The sequence below is a fragment of the Talaromyces marneffei genome, chromosome 2 (assembly GCF_009556855.1).
Source record: "Talaromyces marneffei chromosome 2, complete sequence".
Taxonomy (NCBI): Eukaryota; Fungi; Ascomycota; class Eurotiomycetes; order Eurotiales; family Trichocomaceae; genus Talaromyces; species Talaromyces marneffei.
The window spans coordinates 253,781-267,032 of NC_072349.1; the positions used below are offsets into that span (position 1 = coordinate 253,781).

Sequence of the window (13,252 nt, forward strand, 5' to 3'; positions counted from 1 at the left end):
GATGTCGGCCAATCAGAGCGCGTCGTGTCTGGATTCATGATCAACCAGTCCTAAACGCAATCTTCTGCTATGTCATCGCTTCTCTCAGGTCGGTTTTTTGTCGCGGTCAATCTTGACTTTATCCAGCCAGATTGTATCATTCTTACTTAACCTACTTCTTGATACGTCGTCTGGATGGTCTAGGCAGCAATGGATATAACTGATGATTTATGAGTAACTGAAACACTTGTGTCTTCCAGTCCAACACGGGCCTAACCAGGTTCGAACGAGACTCACTTAATGATCAACAAGTGGTCTGGAAAATCGAATAATTCTGGAATTCGATTAACTTCTCAGTAACATGCTCCCATCTGCAAATCCATGCTCATGGCACCATTCTCGGTATTCCTCCTGCGGCTTGTCGTACGACTTATTGGTGGCCAGAGCCCGCTGCCGTTGGAATTGATATGCCAGTTCAATTGTACGGGCCTCCAATCTGGCATTATTCCGGAGGTGTTGCTGATTCTGGGCCAGTATGAGCCCACCGGTGGGTAGGGCTTTGGGCTCGGAGTTTCGTTTCATCCACTTTTGCTGCGAAGAAGAATTGGAATGAATGAATGATGTTTATTTCGCCGGTGGGAACTAACCCTATAGTTATACCAGTAGGATTATTTAACTATCTGAACTGATGATCATGATGATCTTTGTCTTTAAGCAGCGTGAGTGACTCTCAATAGCGTAAATGATGCAATAGGATCAACCATTGATTATTCAAGTACTGGTTCATATATATTGAAATAAGATAAATTCAAGGATAAAGACCTTTGAAGGGTGGCTTATGCTTAATATGCTTGAGAGAATGATCGTTATGTCTTTACATGCAAATTAGAGGATAAAGGGAATATCTACATACTGTCTTATCAATATCCAACCCATGACGTTAATGTGCCCGTCATCTCGACTGACTGAGAAACTGCGACACTTTTGACCCCATCAAATGGAGTGGGATCAGAGAAGTCATTAACACTATGCGATGCATCGGCATTCGATATTAAGACTCTCTCATCTGAGCCAAACGCTGTTCCGTCCTCTGCGTTCCTGTTTATCCTAGGCCGATGATCACTCTTTGATCCTCGGATGTTTCTTAGTTGTAATCGTGAGCCGTTATCCGATTCTTGTTTCGAATAGTATGAGCTTTCTTTGCGGGTACGAGAAATGAGAACGTTAAGTGCCGGAAGACAGGCACATATCAGTCCGACGGCACCCTCTGCATTCCTATCATTTAAGTTAGTACGGAGTGTGCCTGCAGGTGGGGATGAAGCATACCCTGTAAGTGTACAACGCGAGTAAACACCATTGTTTGATCGGGGGACTGTCCATCCTGCACAATCATCACCAATCGATAAAGGCTAAAGCCCGTCGCAAGCCCTCCCGCGCTCAAAAGTCCAATAACTTTCAATTTCTTCTCGAGCGGCATCTGAAGCGACCAGGTCAGTGGCAAGGGGAGGATGAGAATCGCCAAATCGGTCACCACACTCATGACAGAGTCGGCCACTATGACTTTGCCCTGGTTGAGGCACGAGCCGCCGCTGTCGGTGCCGTTCCAGTAGGCCGATACGGGACTGCATATACGGGCTTTGATGATGAAGGCAGGTATGTACTAGGTCAAAATAACTCCAAGGTTGACATAGATGAAGATGACCCATTTGCGGTATGGTTTGAAAACGCGGGCTAAGAGGGTTAACAGTGCGACCTTGACAAAGAGGGCCATCGGAGCGTAGAATAGAGTTGCAATATAGGAAATCTGTACCTTGATCAATTGCTCAATGTTGCAAGTAAAATGATCTGTGAGTGCCAGGCTCACCTTTAGGAATTCTACCACCTCAGATCTATAAAGCTCCCACTGATAGCAACCACCGCCATGTTTCGACACTGAACCAGCAGTTAACATAACCTGGGTACAAGCAGGATTGAGAGCACCTACACAAAATTGCACTTATACAATATCCCATAAAATGGATCTTAAGCAATTGTAAGTGCGTGGCACAAACAGCATTGACTATCAGGTCTACATACCCAAGCAACAAAGCTGAAATCTTTACACAGATCAGCCTATTTCCAAGTTGCCTATATACAACACTTACATTCGTCAACTCCTAGCTGCTGCTGGAACCGAAATCTCACATATAACCGAAGCACGACAAGGATGGAAACAATGGGAATGCAGAGACATTGTGTAACGAAAAGAATAGTGCGAAGAGCGTCTCTCGGATGAGTAAAGTTAGGCGTCATCCCACTGGGACTGCCCAGAGCAGGCAGGTCGGTCCCTGACATCGTCAACCTCTGAAAATGGATCTATGGGAGAGAGGACGAAGCCGTTCAAGATGTGAATGCAAGAGCAACAAATCCATTCAACAAAGAACTTTTACCCTTCACCTGGAAGACTTGAATTCTATTCTCTCTCGCAAATCCCCTCGAGGTTAAATCCAGGACCAGGTACATAACTACTACAGGTTGATCCCGGTGATTTCCATAGTACGGTGGCTTACGTAGTACAGAGTAGAGAGCATCTTGATTATTTTAGGTGGTTAGGCCTTTGCCTTGGTAATTACCGCCTACCTGATATAGCACATGGATGTCAAGCCGTGATAGGCCGCCGATTAGCTTAATAATCAATAAGAAATAACTAACTAGTTAACTAGTTAAGTAGTTACTAACTTACAAAAAAGCTGGCAGAATCCCTGTAAGCCCCAAGTCAAACACGGTATGCCTTGAGAAATCCATGACCTTCCAGTCCGGGAAGTTTAATAAGGGGGTCTTACTCCCCTTGAGAGACAGGATTAGGAAAGTGTTACGAACAAGCCTGCATGACGCTAAATATACTACAGTGATAACTAAGGTGGATTCAGGTCCGTGACAGGATTCCGTGCGGAGTAAAATAGCTGATCTCTCCCTTTTTTGGAACATTACTATACTACAGAGTACTATAGTTGACCTGGTTAAATAACTAACTAAGGAAGGGGTTTTTATAATAATTGCTGTATATTAGTGACAGCAATATTATACAGCTATCCCATTAGTACCGTAACAGCCCACTGTGAAGCATGATTAAGACTTGATTACAGGTTGACACTCAGGTAGACAAGGATCAATACCATACATTAGTGTCCCACGCCAACTTTTCCAGTTAGAAATTAATTGAGAAATCGAGTGCGAACGTGTATTGTATTGTATTCATGTGTGTCTAAAACTACTACTACTACTACTACTACTACGTACTCCGTAGAATGAAAGTAACTGACATCTGTGTGCCATACATGACACAGCGCAGGTGTCACACCCTAGTTAAACAGTGGTGTGTCGAGATACGTTAGGCTTGGTTGAAGCTCACACAGGTTCCTTGGATCGTCGATGGTGGTAACTTGAGTAAACGAAGTAACAATAGATCAGTTGATGGTCTGAAAGTCTTACTCATAGTAAACGTAACTAAGATAGAAGAGATTTCCCATACAGCCTGGTGCCCGTAAGATTTAGAATGCCTTGCTGACTCTCACTGTCGAAGTCTAATATCAAGTGACTTAGATTAATGAGGTGTGAAATACATGATGGTAACTAGCGTCCTTATATATCCAGTCCTCCTCGTTCTGTATATTGTATATATATCGTATACTTCCTACTTGTTTTTCGATATCGTAGGAAGTATGCAATATGTCGTCCAATCACGTTTCTTCGTAAGATATACTTATTACTTGGTGCCCTGAAACGACCGAAGGGAAAATCTCGCGCCAAGACCACCCCCAGACGGCTCTCTCATTGGCCCAATTCGATACCATCTCACGTGTTGTACTGTTTCAGGGCATAGCGTGCGGGAGCGCGCGTCACTAGTACGTATCTAGATTATCGTGCCTTGGTATTTTTCAGTGATCACGTGATTCTTCGTGTCCAATCGTAATGTCTTTTCCGTTGTTGTTAGTTATCCAATTATTCCTTCTAGCCTGTTTCTTATATCGCGTCCCGTTCGCAGGTGATTGGTTTCGTAACAGCAGGACCGTGTGCAATAATTTAGTAAGGAGGCTTCTTGGCAAATCCTTATATCGGGGAAGTCTTGCCATCCAATAATAACAGGCAAGTGCAGTTGTAATCACCATATCCGGGATAGCCGTAAAATAATCCTGTCTTAATAGTGTAGTCGTATGTCGTCCTGCAAGATTGCCAGGGAATGGGAACCTTTTGGATTCTTAGTGTGATCATTATTATGTTGATACGAACAAATTGAAAAAGGTTTCCCCTCCCCCCCAAAAAATCCTCCAGACCCTTGTCAGAGAAAAATAGTATCAATCATTCGGCTGCCTGTGGAGTGTACAAATCGATCGTTTCATTAGCAGAAGGTCGAAAAGCTTGCACGAAAATAAAGGAAAGATAAAAAACAAAATCTACTAGAATGATTGACAAGGCTCAATCCAAACTTTTTCAGCCTCTTGTGATTGGAAATGGAAAAGTATGGCTTGATCACAGGGTTGTCTTCGCCCCATTGACCAGAAATCGAGGAGTGCCTTTGAATCCCATCAGCACTCCACAGAACCCAAACCGCATTTGGTATCCTGGGGATCTCATGGTTGAGTACTATGTTCAGCGAACGACGAAAGGCGGTCTTTTGATTTCAGAGGGCATTCCACCTTCACTTGAGGTATTTTTTTTTATTTATTTTTTTTTTGACTCTTCGGACCCCCTTTCCCTAAATTTGTCGTCTCAATTGGATTCAGCTGGTGTTATCAACTGATGACCTTTAGAGCAATGGAATGCCTGGAGTGCCCGGTCTCTTCACTCAAGAGCAAGCCGACGGCTGGCGCAAAGTTGTCGATGCCGTGCACGAAAAAGGAGGTTATATTTACTGCCAGCTTTGGCATGCCGGTCGGGCTACTATTCCTCAGATCTCAGGTTCACACCCAGTATCAGCCTCTGCCAGTGTCTGGGATTCTCCGGACGAATGCTATTCTCACATTCCTGTAGGTGAGTCGAAGCCTGTTCGCTATGCGAACCATCCGCCGGTGGAATTGTCCGTCGAGCATATAGAAAAGACTATTAAAGACTACTGCGACGCGGCGGAGAAGGCTATGCACATAGGCTTCGACGGAGTTGAGATCCATGCAGGAAACGGCTACTTGCCAGAGCAGTTCCTAAGCTCGAACATTAACCAGAGAACAGATGAATACGGCGGGTCACCGGAAAAGAGATGCCGCTTTGTTCTCGAGTTGATGGATGAAGTGGCTAAGCGAATCGGCGAAGGAAGTCTTGCCATTCGTCTTTCGCCCTTTGGTCTCTTTAATCAAGCTCGTAGTGAGCAACGCTTGGAAACTTGGACTTATCTTTGCAAATCTTTGAAGCACGCTCATCCGGCGTTGTCTTATGTCAGCTTCGTTGAGCCTGTAAGTATCGACTACCAATCCTTTGGAAATCGATCTGGATTTGAATAGTCGTTGACACATGCATAAGCGGTACGAACAAATATTCAGCTACGAAGAGAAAGGCAAGTTTCTCGCCAGCTGGGGTCTTCCCGATGTGACCTTAGACGGGTTCCGTGAGATCTTTGGAGACACTCCTTTTTTCTCAGCCGGCGGCTGGAACGACGCCAACTCTTGGGGTGTGATTGAATCAGGCAAATATGATGCCTTGCTTTATGGCCGCTACTTTATCAGTAACCCAGATCTGGTAACCAGGCTGAAGGATGGTATCCCGCTCGCGGCGTACGATCGTACTCGATTTTACGGTCCATTTGAGGATAATACTATCGGGTATACAGACTATCCAGTTGCGAAAGAGATCACTTCGGCCGACATATGATCAGCCGTTGGCGAGAAGTTCCCTGCCCTTGTCTCCAGCATCGCCCTCCGCATGTAGTTAGCGCATTTAGACAGAGGGGGGATATCCTTCCACACACAGAGAGAGAGACAGCAGTCAGTCCGATAGAGTCAATATTAGCCACTGTCAGTTTCAAGAATATATGGTAATAAAAGCGTGACTAGCGCTAGCCGAGGTCAGTCACGTGAGTCACGTGCCGTCGGTACATGAAGCTATACGCAGTGTCATTCATTCCACGGTCTTACAGCTATCCCCCTTCTTGTAGGGTCACGGCCTCGGGGCCAAAATTGAATGGTAGCTAGCATGCCATGAATCGAAGCTCCTAGTCAAATTCTAGATCCAAATTCTTTGTGGTTGTTGAGTAATTTGAGGTGCCCGTCACACCACTTGTCCGTTCAGATGTAGTCATATAGGTATGATTTTGGTGCTAGTCAGCGGCGCCCACACATAAAAATAATCGCGGGGTCCCATTGACCCTCTTCTCTTACTTCTTTCCTGCAACCTCATTCGCCATGGTAAGTGCAGCTCCTGATTCGTGTTTCTGCGTTTCGTGACACGTTGAGTTGAATATGGCTTCATATTCTTGATCTCCAGCTTCGGTTTCGGTTTTTTGATAAAATTCTGAATTTGTCGGCCCAATTCGATTTTCCCGAATGATTCGAATTGGTCGAATTCCAGAATTGATAATCCTGGAAATTTCGATTAATGCTGGGATTCGACTAATTCTGGAATTTCGATTTTTCTGGAATAAATCGAATCTCCAAATTGAATGAATCTGATCCAATCCCTAGCCTTCTGGATGGTTTAGTTACCGCAAGAGAAGTCAACCAAATCGTCATGTTATATCACAGCAAATCTAGAGCACGTAATATCAACGAAATCTAGCTTCCACATGTCAACACAACATTCAGACTCCCCCGCCTTTTCGTTTCAAATTATACAAGATGATATCATTCCATATACATATATCCCACTGCCACTACACTTGACATGCTCATTGACCAAGGTATAAATGATTATACTAGGGAAGAATGCATGGGAGCTTATTATAGTAATAATAGTGTTACTGTGTTAGGTAGGTATGCGAGGCAGAATGTTCAATTTAGTTCAGCACAGTTCTTCCCAACTATTTTCTTTCCCATCTTTTCAATATTAGTGAGTCTGCTCCTTTTCTTACACTAAACCGATCAGGCGAGCTTGCAGTCGAAACGATCCGTTATACATAACCAACCACCGCCACCTCTGAAGCCTAAACCAGAACTGCCTCTCCGGTATAAGGCTCTCAATAGCTATATGCTAGAGAATGGACTTTAGAGGCTTCTAGACTCTGCAATCACAGGGATTAAATCAGTTTCAACCCGTTACAGGTCTATTAATCTTCTCGTAGCTATTAACCCACTTACAGGAGACTCGGTCATTCATCACGCGGCGTCTGTTGGAAATACTAGGTTTTTGAATAATATACATAAATGCTTTGGTAAAAGCTAGAGTATAGATATAGGGCGTTCACGATTATTCCAGGTTTTGATAATATAATAGAATATTATTAAGGATACTGCTCTTTATGTAGTAGCTCACTAGGATAGCCTCTAGGGTGTATAAGCTATTTATAGACTACTTTATTATAACTAGGTGCTTGATGAGGATTATAATAATAATAATAATCCCCCAGCCGATGAATGGGAGTAGGATATTAAGGAGGATTTATTCTATATTTATTAAGCTATGATATTTGTCTGTATAAAGAATAAGGATGGACTAGATACTGCTGCTGTGACAGTGGTCAAACCCATGGATTGAGCTATCTAGGTGTACCAGGTCTACAGGCAATATCAAGCATGGAGAAGGATGTGACAGCCGTACGGTAAGCTATCACCAAGGCGCCGTGGCGGAGACTCTTGGCAGAGCTGGTAGGACTGAGGAGGGTATTCCCGTCGATAGGGCTTCGAACCCTGACAGTGCCATATTGGGATTGCTCCTTGAGCGGTGCCTAGTTGGGAAAGGCCCTCACACAAGGGAAGGCATAAATATCCTTTGCTAGGCGGATAGCTTCTTTTTCTTCTTTCCTTTTCTTCTCCATGTTTGATATTGCCTGTAGACTCGGTGCACCTAGATAGCTCAATCCATGGTTTTGACCACTGTCACAAAGAAAAGGAAAGAAGAAGAAGCTATCCGCCTGGCAAAGGATATTTATGCCTTCCTTTGTGTGAGGGCCTTTCCCAACTAGGCACCGCTCAAGGAGCAATCCCAATATGGCACTGTCAGGGTTCGAAGCCCTATCGACGGGAATACCCTCCTCAGCCCTATCAGCTCTGCCGAGAGCCTCCGTCACGGCGCCTTGGTGATAGCTTACCGTACGGCTGTCACAGCTGCTCTAGCTTAGGAAAGTAGGAATAATATTTTAATTAAATGGTTTGAGGATCTACTATAGAAGATTGACTCTGATGGAAAAAGAAATGGTGATAGTTATATTAAGGGCGCTTCGGCAATGGTTTTAGACTATTACTGGTATTATATCAATAATGTGATATCCTAAATTCCTAATAGATGGAGAGGAGAATGGATGCAAAGATTGTATGTTATGTATTGTTCCAAGATTCGATTTAAATATTGAGTTGAACAATTCGAATGAATAAAGAATATTATGGAAGTGCGTCTCTATTACCCTTGTGTAGTAACTATGGCCAGCTTTGAACTCGATCCTATTAGAGCGAGCTATATATATATATACATGCCGCTATGCAGGGGAGTGCCGTGTCCCGCAGGCGCGGTCAAGTGGCTGCTGGCAGCTACTGTGCCATGTGACTAGTGCTGTATGAATTAAACAGTCTAAACAGAAGTCTAGGGGTTAGTTAACTTTAGGTCTGGTTGTATATGTAGTAGTGGTCTGTGTTTTTATATATATAATAGATTATAGTCTAAGTCTTTTATTGTTCTGGCCTGTCCTTTATATTATTATATATATAGTAGCGTAGCGTAGATAGAGAGAATATAGAATATCATCACTCCTTAGATTGGTAGATTGGTCTATGTACATTGGTTCGCTGTCCCATTGGCTCCTATAGGATATTGGTATTGGTTATCTTCCTCACATAGGCGCAGGCTACATGACAATGTGGTTGATCCTCTGTTTAGTACTCGCCTACTTGACGAGGCATCTCCAATGTAAATTGAGATAGCTAACGGATGTATTTGACTTAGAAAGGATTATAATTTGGACAGGAAATAGAGTGCTATTCCTACAGAATCGGAGCACCAGAAAACGACGTTTCTACACGGACTTGGAGACATCGGAGTACAAGATAGGAGATCGGAATTGGGAGGATTTCACATATAAAAAGGATCAACCAGTACAGATAGAAATGTGGTTAGGGACAAGCGACAGATCCAATACAAGACCTTTTCATGACCTCTTGCTGGGTTTGTGCTAGCGCAGTAATTTTTGCAATAATCAGATTCGTTCCTGTTGACTCCTGCGGTTAGTTATAGACAGAGAGGCTTACAGCATCGGCACAATTAGGACGGTCTTGAAGAATGTGACACCTCCGGTTGGCCGAGAGGAGGTGTGGTATGAGGTATGTCTCGACTACGATGCGTGCGAACTGTTCATTGGTCTTGACTGACAGGGACAATTATATACTAGATTGAGAATGAGCAAATGCACACAAAACAGCCATTCAGGAGAAAAATATTAACTAAATATTGTTGAGTTGGTTGGCTAGCGAGGCCATCGGTTCCACGCAAGGAGGCATGCCATAGTTAGCCGGCAGTACTCCGTAATATCGGAACGATGCTGTGTGGGCCCTTCTACTACGGAGTAGTTATGTACTATGAGTAAGTTCCAACAAGGTACTCAGGGACCTCTGTCGGGTGTCACCGTGTCATGGCGTGGAATGGAAAAAGGGTGCCCGCCAAAATATGGCATGACCGTTCTGTGTGAGATGAACCAAGAATTTATTTACCTTGGATATACTCATAGTGTATATATATATATCTCTATCTCTCTCTCTCTCTCTCTCTCTCTCTACTACCTAGGTACATATATATACTACGTACTTCCATTCGAATCTCGCCGTCCAACTCCGTCCATCATCCCGCCCGTACCGCGTAGCCAAGCTCACGCGATCGCTGGCTACACTACACCCAACAATACACTTCCGCCAAGCCAAAAAGGAGCGTGTCAAAGGACTCAAACCGGACTCAAACCACGCCAAAATCTCAAATCAGATTCTCATCGAACCGAAACAGTGGATCTTGCGCTCGGATCGAAATCCCGCCCCAACACAAGCTATTGGACACGGGGAATGGGGTCCGGGAACCATTTGCTCGGGCATTTGGGCGATGCTACATGCTTATACTCTGCAAGTAACTAACAAATTGAAATTTTTCGTTGTATGCGACAACACAGACCTAGAAAGCTGGCAGAATTTGAGGGGTGCTTTTATTTCTCTCTTTTGCTTTTTCTTATTTTTTTTTATTTTTATTTTTCCCATCTGAGGGGCTGTGATGAGTTGGCCTTTCGATGTTTAGTTATATATACGTATCTGCGAACCGAAGGAACAGTCAGATGAGACGCCCATCTCTAGTTCTATGTCCCATGATCCTTGACCCATGAAATAATGGGATGAGGGTAAGCCATCGGTCATATTCGCCTCCAGTCAGCTGAGAACTAACAGAATCAGACATTACTTCATAAACATATACCAAACACACCCGGGAATGCCATCGTGAAGACAGCAGCGGCAGCACAATGAGGACCAGGGCGAGTATCGAACGGGTCTTGGAATGGCTTTCGTCGTCTCCGCCGGAAGCTGCCTCTATCGTTTCTTGTGACGCTTCGTCATCGTCGTCATCGACGTCATCGTCATCGACAGACTTGCTGCATAGTCATTCTCTTCAACCTACCACCGTCGGCGTGGCGTGCAAAGCTTGCAACGAACGAAATGCAACGTGTGACGGGCAGAGACCGCGGTGTTCACATTGCTTGCATGAGCAGTTGATGTGTTTCTATATCGGGTCGGGACGACAAGGCCGACGACGACAGCAGCAGTGGTCGTAATATTTATATCGCGATGGTATATCCGTCACATCTCAACTAGCCGCAACCGCAATCGAATCGTACGCTGGGGGATCATATGCAGGTGGCGGTGTTAATTCATCAATCCACAGAGAACACGTCGATACCGGTCGCGAACATCCGACTCCCTCGAAATCCATCGTAGGGGTTTCTGACGACTGCGGGGATAGGGTCTCGCAAGGAAACGGCGGCGGCAAGAGTCTGGAACTGTTGAAATCACCCGAGTCGATGGCCAGGTTATGTGTTTCGGAGTATCGAGGGACTGACAAATCGTACAAGTGCGTCTGTGATGACCGGACACGGAATGGTGCTTCGGCAGTGAGTCGACAGACGGTGAATCTTTTGTTGTCTTGTGGGTTGGGTATGGTGATGTCGATAAGGAACTAGAAATGTTAGAACAACTCAATCAATAGTGAGAGCAAAAAAAAAAGACCTACCAGTATCGTATGGCTCACTTTTATTTTTACAGAATTCACATCGGGATGCAGTCTCAACTGTGAACTCGATTCGTTAAGCAAGGGCACACTGCCTGCAATGAGGGTCGAATTTGACTCTCCATCCACGTTCAGCGATAGCGTTTCACCGAATTTGCCTATCGACGGATCATTGCATTTCGACTTGAGTAACAGTCTTCTGCGTAATTGGGGTTGCCGTCCCGGAATCCCAGGAAATTTGATTTTCTGAACCAAGTAAACCTGCAGAGCAAGATACATAATCTGCGAGGATCCAATGCGGATAGAAATCGGAATGTTTCCACCGATTGCTGCGCCTTTGTCGGCCAACTCGACGTTGTACATGATCTGTTTGTTCCATATTCGCGATAGACTAATCTGGTTCGCGCCGTGGAGGTAGATCTCGTCGTGCGGACAGTGCACAACAATGACTTCTTGATTCGGCGAGAGTTGCTGTCGAAGCCCGTGCAGACTGGCTATAGCTTGAATGCGATACTTCAGCTTGCATCCACCGACATTGAATGTTTCAGGAAGGGGTTCGTTGAAAGTCAGTTCAAAATCGTACAGATAGTGACCCGGTTGGAGCAGCGTTGGCCATTCTCCGTGGTCGGTCTGGTTTAGGTGGATTATATGTACTTGAGACGAAGCATTTCGAGCTTCGAGCCGGGGAACAAGCCACGACTGGTCTATTACATGTTCTTTGTCATAGAAGCCTGCCAGAGTTAGCCTCATCGTCTTCCATGCAGTATACTTTAGTATTTCTACGTACGACCAAATTTGTGAACCCGATTTACACCGGTAAACTTGATGCATAAATCTCGAACCTGTACATTCTTCGAAACGTCTACATTGATGCATCCTCGTAGCACCGACGGCGCCGATAGAGAGGCATTGACAAAAATGGCCTGCTCTAAAAGCGAAATCGAAGTAGACAGCCCCGATTGCGAAGACGGCAGCAACAAGCTTTTGAATCTGCTTCGCTTTCTATCCTGCTGTACCGAAGCCATTTGGACAGACAGGCAGGCTTGGCAAATGCTACGGCGTAGTTTTCCTGTATAATCACCGGGTCGTGAAGCTGTTCGCGGGGGGATGACAGAGAGGGGTTATTGCCAGAGTGATATTTCATAGAGGAACCTGAGTACGAGGCACCGTCCCCGTCCGAGAGATCCTTATCTGATGACTTATCGGGATCTTCGGCTTGTTTGTGGTGGGGGGATGTCGATCATGTCCGCTGCTTTTCCTGATTGGGACAGTACTGAGACATAGTTACTGGAGATCCGGTAATTGCGGTAGTTAGGTAAGTCATAGAAACATGATGTTTTTCGAATAGAAGGAAGTACGGAGCACACGATTTAGTGACAGGAAAACATGCAAACAGACTGGATGCGTAAGTTGTAATCATGGTTATTTACATATAGGGAGTAGATCAGGGGTAAAGGGATAAACTTTGATGATGCCAAAACGCACGGAAAAGAAAAACGGTTGTTTTTGTGTCCTGACTCCTCGGGCTGCCGCCACTTACCTATTTTTGATTGACTCCCCAGAGTGCGGCTTGGCGGGGCTTGGCAATGCTTACTTGGCATCGTCCATGGACGTATCAGGCATGACGTTCGTTTGTCCAACACCCACGCTTCCATCGTTTCCCCAGATGTGCTACTCTACGTGGTCTGCTTGGCAACTCTTCGTATGACAACTATTGCTTCGTGTCATGTCATTTGTCGCACGGTATAGAGCAGCGTGATGTCATTTATCATCAGTCTGATGAAGGTGCCGACAGACACGATATCGTCATGCCGACCTTGAAATAGAGAGACGATAGGTTATATAGAGACCCGGATTTTCTTTTTTCTGCATCTCCCTGATGGCTCAATCATTGCAATCAAGA

General features: G+C 44.9%; 3 protein-coding genes across 3 annotated transcripts; 1 reads left to right on the forward strand and 2 right to left on the reverse strand.

Annotated features, from left to right (window-relative positions):
- Nucleotides 1-1,228: 1,228 nt before the first annotated feature.
- EYB26_002431 (uncharacterized protein) lies at nt 1,229-2,313 on the reverse strand (the record flags this gene model as incomplete). The annotated part of the gene is made up of 7 exons (XM_054261736.1): nt 1,229-1,254; nt 1,306-1,568; nt 1,641-1,783; nt 1,844-1,911; nt 1,964-2,000; nt 2,056-2,075; nt 2,124-2,313. 7 exons carry the CDS (start codon nt 2,311-2,313, stop codon nt 1,229-1,231), a joined length of 747 nt encoding a protein of 248 aa, XP_054117711.1.
- A 2,107-nt stretch (nt 2,314-4,420) lies between these two features.
- EYB26_002432 (uncharacterized protein) lies at nt 4,421-5,820 on the forward strand (the record flags this gene model as incomplete). The annotated part of the gene is made up of 3 exons (XM_054261737.1): nt 4,421-4,666; nt 4,770-5,405; nt 5,473-5,820. 3 exons carry the CDS (start codon nt 4,421-4,423, stop codon nt 5,818-5,820), a joined length of 1,230 nt encoding a protein of 409 aa, XP_054117712.1.
- Nucleotides 5,821-10,929: 5,109 nt separating this feature from the next.
- On the reverse strand, nt 10,930-12,374 carry EYB26_002433 (uncharacterized protein; the record flags this gene model as incomplete). The annotated part of the gene is made up of 3 exons (XM_054261738.1): nt 10,930-11,298; nt 11,353-12,080; nt 12,137-12,374. The coding sequence occupies 3 exons, from the start codon at nt 12,372-12,374 to the stop codon at nt 10,930-10,932; spliced, it is 1,335 nt and encodes a 444-aa protein (XP_054117713.1).
- Nucleotides 12,375-13,252: the final 878 nt, after the last annotated feature.